This window comes from Rhincodon typus, chromosome 23, assembly GCF_021869965.1.
Source record: "Rhincodon typus isolate 14 chromosome 23, sRhiTyp1.1, whole genome shotgun sequence".
In the NCBI taxonomy this organism is placed as follows: domain Eukaryota; kingdom Metazoa; phylum Chordata; class Chondrichthyes; order Orectolobiformes; family Rhincodontidae; genus Rhincodon; species Rhincodon typus.
In genome coordinates this window covers 46,996,021-47,007,325 of record NC_063354.1, presented here as the reverse complement: position 1 = coordinate 47,007,325, position 11,305 = coordinate 46,996,021, and the positions used below count along the sequence as shown (strand labels likewise).

The following is an 11,305-nucleotide window of genomic DNA, read 5'->3' as shown; positions in this document are numbered from 1 at the left end:
TAAAGATTTAGACTTGAATGTAGGGTCAGTAAATTTGCAGACAACATAAAAATTGATAGGGTGGTAAACAGGAGGATAGCCTTAGATTACAGGACGATATAGACAGACTAGTCAGATGGTCAGTGGCAAATTGAACTTAATCCAGATTAATGTGTGGTGATGAATTTGGGCAGGATAAACTAGGCAAGGAAATATATGATGAAAGCTGGGAAGCACTGAGGATTAGAAGGACCTTGGTGTGCATATATACCAGTCTCTTGGTAGAAATAAAGTGGTTCAGAAGGCATATGGAATGTTGCTTGGCTGGAGAGTTTTAGTTATGAAGAGAAATTGGATAGACTGAGATTTTTTCCCTTGGTGCAGAAATTATTGATAGGAGACATGATTGAGATATACAAAACTTTGTGAGGCATAGATTGGGTAGACAGGAAGAAACTTTTCCTCTTGATAGAGGGATCAATGTCCAGGGGGCATAGTGTAAAGGTAAGAGGCAGGAGATGTAGAGGGGATGTGAGGAAAGATGTTTTCACCTTGAGGGTGGCGGGAATCTGGAACTTACTGCCTGTCATGGTCAGACAGGCAGAAACCCTCATTACATTTAAGAAGAATTTAGGTACTTTTGACGCCAAGGTGTACAAGGCGATAGGGAAATGCAGGGAAAATGAGATTACAATAGTTAGGTGATTGTTTTGGACTGGTGCAGACTGACTTGAATAATCCAAACATTAGTTCGCACTCCAGGTGCACATGATACAAAGTTGTATAGTCCCAGCCAATACTGTTCACTGAAACCCTGGCGTTCAAAGTGCTCTTTGGTGGAAACGTTTCACAAAGTTGACACAGTTGGAGTAAGAAGGAGACACCTACTCTCCTGCTCACTGAACTCCCTCACTCACTAAGTGTTTATGTTTATAGATGTGTCGAAGCAAAAGCAGCTCTAGGAATCTACAGATAGCAAGGTGTAGAGCTGGATGAACACAGCAGGCCAAGCAGCATCAGAGGAGCAGGAAAGCTGACGTTTCGGGTCTGGAACCTTCTTCAGAAATGGGGGAGGGGAAGGGGATTCTGAAATAAATAGAGAGAGAGGGGGAGGTGGATGGAAGATGGATAAAGGAGAAGATAGGTAGAGAGGAGACAGACAGGTCAAAGAGGCGGGGATGGAGCCAGTAAAGGTGAGTCTAGGTGGGGAGTTAGGGTGGGGGTTGGTCAGTCCAGGGAAAACGGACAGGCCAAGGAAGCGGGGATGAGGCTGGTAGGTAGGAGGTGGGGGTGGGGGTTGAGGTGGGAGGAGTGGATAGGCGGGAGAAAAGACAGACAGGTTAGGGAGGCGAGGTCGAGCTGGGCTGGTTTTGGGATGCGGTTGGGGGAGGGGAGATTTTGAAGCTTGTGAAGTCCACATTGATACCATTGGGCTGCAGGGTTCCCAAGTGGAATATGAGTCGCTGTTCCTGCAACCTTCGGGTAGCATCGTTGTGGCACAGGAGGAGGCCCAGGATGGACATGTCATCCAAGGAGTGGGAGGGGGAGTTGAAGTGGTTCACGACTGGGAGGTGCAGTTGTTTGTTGCGAACTGAGCGTAGGTGTTCCACAAAGCGGTCTCCAAGCCTCTGCTTTGTTTCCCCGATGTAGAGGAGGCCACATCGGGAACAGCGGATGCAGTTTACCACATTAGCAGATGTGCAGGTGAACATCTGTTTGATGAGGGAGGTTTTCTTGGGGCTTGGGTTGGGGGTGAGGGGGGAGGTGTAGGGGCAGGTGTAGCACTTCCTGCGGTTGCAGGGGAAAGTGGCAGGGGTGGTGGGGCTGGAGGGGAGTGTGGAGCGGACAAGGGAGTCACGGAGAGAGTGGTCCCTCCGGAAAGCAGATAAGGGTGGGGAGGGAAAAATGTCTTTGGTAGTGGGGTCAAATTGCAGGTGGCAGAAGTGTTGGAGGATGATGCGTTGGATCCGGAGGTTGGTGGGGTGGTACGTGAGGACGAGGGGGATTTTTTTTTGTTGTTATTGCAGGGAGGGGGTGTGAGGGATGAGTTGCGGGAAACGCGAGAGATGTGTTCGAGGGCATTTTCGACCACCCTGGAGGGGAAGTTGCGGTCCTTGAGAAACAAGGACATCTGGGATGTCTGGGAGTGGAATGCCTCATCTCGGGAGCAGATGTGGTGGAGGAATTGGGAATGGGGATTGCATTTTTGCAGGAAGGTAGGTGAGAGGAGGTGTATTCTAGGTAGCTGTGGGAGTCGGTAGGCTTGAAATAGATTTTGGTTTCCAGGTGGTTGCCAGAGATGGAAACAGAGAGGTCCCGGAAGGAGAGAGAGGTATAGGAGATGGTCCAGGTGAACTTAAGGTTGGGGTGGAAGGTGTTAGTGAAGTGGATGAACTGTTCGAGCTCCTTGTGGGAGCACGAAGCGGCAGTGTTTAAATTCGATTTGCAGACGACAAATTCGTGCAGATACTAACCAACTGTTTTCATGATCTTGGTTGTAGAATAAATATTAACCAGGATGTTATTGGCGCTTTCTGGAAAGATAACAAGAGTTTTGTTTTACATTTAATTAGTGGGGTCATCAGGAGCTCTGAGTCCAGCGATGCACAGGGGTACAGGCTTAGTCTGTACTCGTCTCCAGAGTGAGAGCTGAACTCACAAACTTCAGAATCTGAGGGAGATGTGCTGTCACGGACCATTGGCTTCGATTTGGCTTCTTGGTGACTTTGCTGTGATTTGTAGTTTCTGTCGTTGCTTGTGATGGACTTAACAAGCGGCAAGCTTAAGGGTGTTGGAGCCTAAAATTGGCAAAAGAAGCAAAGGCAATTTTGACAAAACCCTATTCAGCGAATGGTGCGGGTCTCGAGTTCAAGCAGGTTCAAGTGAACCATTGTGAAGTTGCCTGAAAAGGAAGAATGCGCAGGGGTAAGCAGGAGAAAACTGGGGAATGACCGATGGGCCGAATGGCATCCTTCCGCGGTGAGAATCCTGTGCCGGGCGAGTTGGAGATGAAATGGGGTATGTTCAACAAGTGACGTTAAAGAGGGCGGGAAGCAAAAGCTGGGGAATTGGCAGCGAGTGGCTCAGTCTCTGCTTTAAAGCAAGCAGTGTCCTGCTCACACTGCGCTCTTGCTGTTTGTGCTGGCGGCCCGCTGAAGTGATGGGGTTCACAGGGTCTACTTACGACTAGATTGTGTCGGCGAGGAGAGTCAGTCTGCTGGGAATAAGCATCTCCGCCCGCATTGAGGAAGTCGGTCTAAGTGTTTTTGCTTATTCCCCCTTAGCTGAGGAGTGGATGTTGGGGGTGCTGTGTTCAATATGATTCCATGGCTGTTCCTGTTAAATATCCTTTCCAGTCAGACTTTAGGTAGGTTTGTTTTGTAAATAGAAATGGTTTTCTTGTGAGGTTCGCAAAGAAGGAGCAGATGGCAGTAACTTTTCCAGGTCAGAGGTTTTAAAGATCAGAGGTAAGTGGGGAATAGAACCTCTCTTCTGGTGCACTTTCCTTCATTTGGTCAATGCAAGTGTTTACCTAATGGCCTCAAATTGAGATGAGTGAGCAGATTCTTATCCTGGGAATCAGAGGTCCAGCTGGGTAAGGAAGAGAGGCACCTTTGTTTCAGTTGGGGGTTGGGGTGAGAGTGTGCATTTTCTGGAAATGTTCCATGTCCCCTATCATCTGGTCACCCAGAAAATTTGCCGGAATAGAATCCATTCCAGTTATTGGTTTGTTGCAGAAGCCCATCTCCCAAATTCTCTAGATGGCCTGATTAGCTATGCTCAAGGAAATGTAACCCTGCATATCCCACTCAACTAAACATTGATGTCAGGTGTTGCTGAGGAAGCACCTTCACCCAGTCAGAGAATCTGGGGGCCATAACCAGCTCCAGATATGAAATACAAGATGTAGGCTGTCACTTCAATGCCGTGCTGAAGAAGTGCTGCATTTTTGGGTATACTTTCTATTAAATTGAGGGTCTGTCTGCCCTCTCAGATGAGTAAGACAAATCCAATGATATTTAATGAAAATCCAGGAGTCCACCTGTAGTAACCTGGTCAATAATTATTTCTCATTTAGCATCACTAAAAATCAATAATCTGATCATCATCAGGCTACTGTTAGTTGGAGCTTGCTGTGCGTAAATTGTCTGCTGAATTTCCTAAAGTAACACAGATACCATAGGGGAGAGGTCAGCATACAGGCACTGTCACTGGCTTAATTATTCCAAGATCAAGGTGAATTCTCTGGAAACATGGATTCAAATCCACCACAGCAGAAGGTTCAATTTAAATTTGGTTATTAAACATCAGTAATCGAAAGCTCACCTCAGTAGTGGCAAGCACAAAACCATCATGGACTAGTGTAAAAATCCACCCATCACCTTTAAGGAGGGAAAAGTGCTCTCCTTATCCAGCCTAGTCTCAATGTGACTGTAGACCCACAGCAATATGGTTGAATCTTACTGCCCTCTGAAATGACTCTAGAAAGCCACTCAGTGCAAGGGCAATTAGGGATGGGCAATCTTACTCGTGATGCCTACGTCCCATGAAAGAATAAAGTCTAAAACAGACTGCAGTTCTAAGAATATATCATTTTGTGTCCATACATCCTGAGATCAAAAGCTCTCTAAATATTTAAGATTTCAAGGACAATGTTGATTCAAACAGAATAAAGAGCAAAGAATTGATAGCAAGACTGGGTATATTTTATAAATGTTAAACAGTGACTAGAGAATTGGGATTAAATTTGTTGAGACATATATGCACAGATTGGTGGTTACAGAAGATTTTAAGTATCCAGGAACAGTGTGTGATTGGGAGAGTTTTGTGGTAAGAAAGTAGAGTTAGCAAACAGAACTGAGATGAGTATTCGATGTTTAAACAACATACTGAGGTCATGAACAAAATATATTCTGGTGAGAAAAATAGTGCATTCATTGAGTTAATTGAAGGCAATGATTTTTTGTTACTAAGTGCCGTAATTTTTAACTTTTCAAAATTAAACAGATTTTTAAAATATTGTCAGAATAGAAAATAATATGTACAGTTAGGGACAAAGGGAATTGATAAATTCTTGTGAATGGCAGAGCAGACTTGATGGGCTGAATGGTCTTATTTGGCTCCTATGTCATATGGCCTTTGAACCATGGAATGATAAGGCACAAGAGCAGGTACTTCAGCCCATCTGCCTGTGTTGACTCTTTGACTAGTCTATTCAATTCAACCCCTACCCTTTTTATTACATAAAGTCCTGCAAATATTTCACCTTTAGCTATTTATACAATTCTGTTTTGAAAATTATCACAGAATCCATTTCCAGCATCCTTTCAGGTAGCATATTTCAGATGTCAAATAATTTGCCGTTTAAAAGCATTTCTGCTCAGGTTGGCTGTTCCTCTTATCTAATGCTTTAAATCTGGGTCCTCTGGTTAACTTCCCTTTTGCCATTAGAACGAGCCCAGTCTCCCTGTTACCTCAACATTTCTGAGGCCCTGCATTTCCCGGGACTTCTGTAAATCTGTAAAGTCTTGACAACTTTCTGAAAGAGTGGTGTCCAGAGCTAGACACAGTGATTTAGCTGGGGTCAAGTCAGTGTTATACAAATATTCGGCATACCTTTGTACAGTCTTCCTCTATTCAAAACCCTAGGATAACACTACCTTATTAACAGTTAATTATTCCTCTAACTTCAACAAGTTGTGTATTCATCTCCTGAGATTTTTCTTGCAGACTCTTTAGTTTATGTTGCTTCTTTTCATAGTCGATTAACACATTTTTAATGTTTCCAGAATAAGGTAGCAACAGAACTGGGCTGTTTACTGCACAGCAACAGCCACTGGTCAGACTTGATACAAGTTCCTGTTTCAGTGCAGAAGACACATGGTGTTAGGTGCAAATCAACCACTATGTTCTATTGAGCACATATCTGAAGACATTTTAGGGAAGTACAGTACATGGGGGAGAAAGAATCAAAGGTGATTGTTTAAGGTGTTCGATGAAATAAGGCAGAAAGATGCTCATGTGGAACAAAACACTCCACAGAAAAGATGAACAGAAAATGCTGAAAGTAATCAGCAATTCAGGCAGCAACTGTGGAGAGAGAAATAGAACTCGCATTTCAGTGACGATCTTCTTTTATCGTAACTAATTCTGAAGTGATTTTAATTTGATTGTAATGAAAGGTTACAACCTGAAACGTTAATGTTTTGTCAGATAATGTAATAAACTAAAACAGAAATTGCTGGAAAAGCTCAGCAGATCTGGCAGTGTCTGTGGAGAGAAATCAGAGTTAATGTTTCGGATTGCGTGACCCTTCCTCAGACTGATGGTAGCTAGGAAAATGTTGGTTTATATGCAGAAGATAGGGGGGGGGGGGGGGGTGTCAGGAGTAAATGATAGGCGGGATAGAGCCCAAAGAGAGAGAAGAACAGTTGGACAGACAAAGGATTGGATAACAATCTGGCTAGGAGGGCAAATGGAGACAGTTAGTGGCAAACAATGGGTTGTATTTAATAACAGACTATGTGATAACAAGGCCTGGTGTGTGAGGGTTGGGATAAGGACATGGGAGCATTCAAACCCAAAAATTGTTGAACTCGATGTTGAGTCCAGAAGGCTGCAGGGTCCCCAAGTGGAAAATGAGGTGCCGTTCTTCCAGCTTGTGCTGAGCTTTGCTGGAACACTGCAGCAAGCCAGAGACAGAGATGGTAGCCAGGGAACAGAGTAGTGTGTTGAAGTGGCAAGGAACTGGAAGCTCAGGGTATTCTTTGCAGAGAGAACGCGAGTATTCTGTGAAGTGGTTACCCAGTCAACGCTTTGTTTCCTCAAAGTAGAGGAGCCAATGTAGAAGATAATTTAATAAAGGTGTTCAAAATCCTAAGGGATAGAATGCATAGCAACAATTCATTTCCATTCACCAGAGAGGCTCAAAAACAGAAAGATGCAGCTTAGAGTAATGGAAAAAACAATTAAAGAAGAGGTGGGAACTTTTGTTCTGCTGTGTGCTGTTTTAATTTGCAATGTTCTTATTAAACAGGCTGTATAACCAGCTTCAATGGAATGACAGTACAAAGCCTTGAAAGCAAAAGAGTAGAGGTCATGGAGAACTCTTTTTGAGAGTTGACACAGACACGAAGGGGCGAAGGGGCGAATGGCCTCCTTCCATGTTGTGTGACTCTTGTGAATTATGGCATCTATTTAATTAAAGGACAGACGTAGTTCTCTTATTCGAGATGCAAGTGTGGGGTTCTTAGCCACAGCTGTGTTTGCAAGTTGAAACCTTTCCTGGCCAAAACATGAGCATTGGAGATGCAGTCCTGCATTGGTTGCTACAGTGATGGAGATCTCATGAATAGTGAGAATTTCTTTTCTCCTACGAAAGGGGAAGGGTGGAGGGTAGAATGGCAAAGTGACAGGCGGTTGCCAAGAGAGTTGAATGCAGTACAGAAAGGAATCCATCTCTCAGAACCTCATCATTGGCTGACATTTACTCCATTGTGTGAGATATTGTTGCAGCAGTGGGAAAAGAGTCTGTGGATCATCAACCAAATAATACAATTCAGAAATAGCTCTCTTTTTACAAGACTCTTGCCTGCTTTTGTTGTTGAGTGTATCTGAGTTGTATGTGCATTATAGTTTAATGAGTTTAACCCTATCAGTGCTGAGGCATCGCAGCTCCTGCTCACTTTATTTATGCTATTGACAAAACATATTTTCCTTTTGTTCTTTACATCACCTTCAGCATATATTCGTACAGTAACTGACTACATTTTATGATTGAACAATAACTGGAGTCCTGTGCAGTTGGGACACAGCAATGCTATTGATGAGTGGGGTACAGACCACAAAATCAAAGAATTGTTATTGTGCAGAAGGAAAGTATTTGGCCATCATGCTTACACCAGTTGTCTATGAGCTAGTGCTAATCTCCTTACTTTTCCCCATAGTCCTGCACACCATTTCTATCCAAAGTTTTATTCAATGTTCTCTTGAATGCATCAATTGAACTTGTTTCCACCACACTTCCAGGCAGTGCATTCCATACGTTAACCACTTACTGAGCAAAAAGGTTTTTTTCTCACATCACCCTTGCTTGGTTTGTTCATCACTTTAAATCGATGCCCTCTCGATCTTGTTCCTTTTACAAGCCGGAACAACTTCTCCCTCACTAAGCTATCCAGCCCAAGTATGAATTTGAATATCTCTATTACATCTCTGCTCAGCCTCCTTCTGTCCAAGGAGAACAGCACCTTGGGGTGGCGTGGTGCCTCACAGTGCCAGGGACCGGGTTTGATTCCAGTCTTGGGCAACTGTCTGTTTTGAATTTGCGCATTCTCCCCATATCTGTGTGGGTTTCCTTCGGGTGCACCAGTTTCCTCCCACAGCCCAAAGATGTGTAGGTTAAGTGGATTGGCATGCTAAATTGCCCATCGTATCCAGGGGTGTGTAGGCGAGGTGGATTAGCCATGGGAAATGCAGGGTTACGGGGATAGGGTAGAGGATGGGTCTGGGTGGGATGCTGTTCAGACGGTCAGTGTGGACCTGAAGGACTGGATTCTATGATTCCCAACTTTTTCAATCTATCCCCCTGAATGGAAGTTTCTCATTCCCATGAGCAATTCTAGTCTCCCTGCTATAGGATGGATGTTGAGAAACTTGAAAGGATTCAGAAAAGATTTACAATGATGTTACCAGGGTTGGAGGGTTGAACTGTAGGGAGAGGCTGAATACACTGGGGCTATTTTCCCTGGAGCGTTGGAGGCTGAGGGGTGACCTTATAGAGGTTGATAAAATCAAGAGCAGTATGGATAGTGTAAATAGACAAGGTCTTTTCCCTGGGGTAGGGGAGTCCAAAACTAGAGGGCATAGGTTTAAGATGAGAGGGGAAAGATATAAAAGGGACCTGGGAGCAACATTTTCATGCGTGTATGAAATGACCGGCCAGAGGAAGTGGTGTAGGCTGATAGAATTAAAATATTTAAAAGGCATCTGGATGGGTATGATAATAGGAAGGGTTTAGAGGAACTGGGGCCAAATGCTGGCAAATGGGACTAGACACATTTAGGATATCTGGTCAGCATGGACAAGAAGGGTCTGTCTGCAAGCTGTACATCTCTATGACTCTGACTCTACTCAGCACTCTTAATATTAAAGTCAAGAACACTGTATGCTTTGTTAACTGCTCTCACGACCCATCCTGCCAAATTCAATGATCAGCATATATAGACCGTGGTGCCTCGGCTCAGGCATCCTTTTAGAATTGGACTTATAGGTGTATTTATTACAGTAATCAAAATATGTTGCCCTTACACTGACAGCAAGCCGTATGTGCTCTGGCCCTACACACAAGGGAGCGTGCTGCCAGTGAGATATGGGATTCTGCTTCCAGTGAGAAAATGGGGTGTGCTGCCAGTAAGACAAGGGGACATGCTGCCAGTGAGATGCGGGAGCACACTGCCAGTGAGATACGGGAGCGTGCTGCCACTGAGGTACGGGATCCTGCTGCCAGTGAGACACGGGGGCGTGCTGCCAGATGAGAAAAGGGGGCATGTTGCCAGTGAGATACTGGCAGCAGGCTTCCGTAAGACACAGGGGCATGCTGCCAGTGAGACATGGGAACGTGCTGCAAGTGAGAAAAGGGGGTGTGCTGCAAGTGAGAAAAGGGGGTGTGCTGCAAGTGAGAAAAGGGTGAATGCTGCCAGTGAGAAAAGGGTGAATGCTGCCAGTGAGATATGGGGGCGTGCTGCCAGTAAGATATGGGAGCGTGCTGCCAGTGAGAAAAGTGTGCGTGCTGCCAATGAGATACGGGAGCGTGCTGCCAGTAAGAAAAGGGGGTGTGCTGCTGGTGAGAAAAGAGGGCGTGCTGCCCATGAGGTACGGGGATGTGTGGCCAGTGAGTTACGGGGTGGGTGGTGAGGTGGGGGGTGGGGGGGTGGTACATGCTGCCAGTGAGATATGGGATTCTGCTTCCAGTGAGAAAATGGGGTGTGCTGCCAGTGAGATACAGGAGCCTGCTGCCAGATGAGAAAATGGGCGTGCTGCCAGTGAGACACGGTGGCGTGCTGCTAGTAAGACAGGGGGGCGTGCTGCCAGTGAGATGCGGGAGTCTGCTGCCACTGAGATACGGAGTCTGCTGCCAGTGAGGTACGGGAGTGTGCTGCCAGTGAGGTACGAGGGCATGCTGCCAGTGAGACATGGGGGCGTGCTGCCAGTGAGATACGGGAGCCTGCTGCCAGTGAGACATGGGGGCGTGCTGCCAGTAAGACACGGGGGATTGCTGCCATTGAGAAAAGTGGGCGTGGTGCCAGTGAGATACGGAGGCATTCTGCCAGTGAGATAAGGGGGCGTGCTGCCAGTGAGATACGGGATCGTGCTGCCAGTGCGCTACGGGAACATGCTGCCAGTGAGAAAAGGGGGCGTGCTGCCAGTGAGAAAAGGGTGCATACTGCCAGTGAGATACAAGGGTGCGCTGCCAGTGAAGTACAGGGGCGTGCTGCCAGTGAGGAAAGGGTGCGTACTGCCAGTGAGATACAAGGGTGTGCTGCCAGTGAGCAAAGGGGACGTGCTGCCAGTGAGAAAAGGGGCATGCTTCCAGTGAGATTCGGGGACGTGATGCCAGTGCGAAAAAGCGGAATGCTGCCAGGGAGATATGGGTGGCGTTCTGCCAGTGAGACACGGGGTCGTGCTACCAGGGAGAAAAGGAGGTATTCTGCCAGTGAGATAAGGGGGCGTGCTTCCAGTGAAAAAAGTGGGCATGCTGCCAGTGAAATACGGGATCCTGCTGCCAGTGAGACACAGGGGCATGCTGCAAGGGAGATATGGGGCGTGCTGCCAGTAAGACACGGGGATGTGCTGCCCGTGAGATGCAGGAGCTTGCTGCCAGTGAGAAAGGGGGGCATGGTGCCAGTTAGAAAAGGGGTCGTGCTGCCAGTGAGATATGGAAGCGTGATGCCAGTGAGATATGGAAGCGTGCTGCCGGTGAGAAAAAGGGGCATGCTGCCCGTGAGGTACGGGGGCGTGCAGCCAGTGAGGTACGGTGGGGGGGGTTCTGCTGCCAGTGAGGTACCGGGGCGTGATGCCAGTGAGATATGGGATTCTGCTTCCAGTGAGAAAATGGGGCGTGCTGCCAGTGAGACACGGGGGCGTGCTGCCAGTGAGACACGGGTTTGTGTTGCCAGTGAAATACGGCGGCCTGCTGCCAGTGAGATATGGTGGCCTGCTGCCAGTGAGAAAAGGGGGCGTGCTGCCAGTGAGATACGGGGGCGTGCTGCCAGTGAGATACGGGGGCGTGCTGCCAGTGAGATACGGGGGCGTGCTGCCAGTGAGA

General features: G+C 46.7%; 1 protein-coding gene across 1 annotated transcript in view; it reads left to right on the top strand.

Annotated features, from left to right (window-relative positions):
* Positions 1 to 9,405: 9,405 nt before the first annotated feature.
* pkd1b (polycystic kidney disease 1b) overlaps positions 9,406 to 11,305 on the top strand; it is a 196,357-nt gene continuing 194,457 nt past the window's right edge. The window contains exon 1 of the mRNA XM_048611156.1: positions 9,406 to 9,799. Within this exon, the coding sequence (XP_048467113.1) occupies positions 9,406 to 9,799 (394 nt within the window). The remainder of the gene's footprint in view (positions 9,800 to 11,305) is intronic.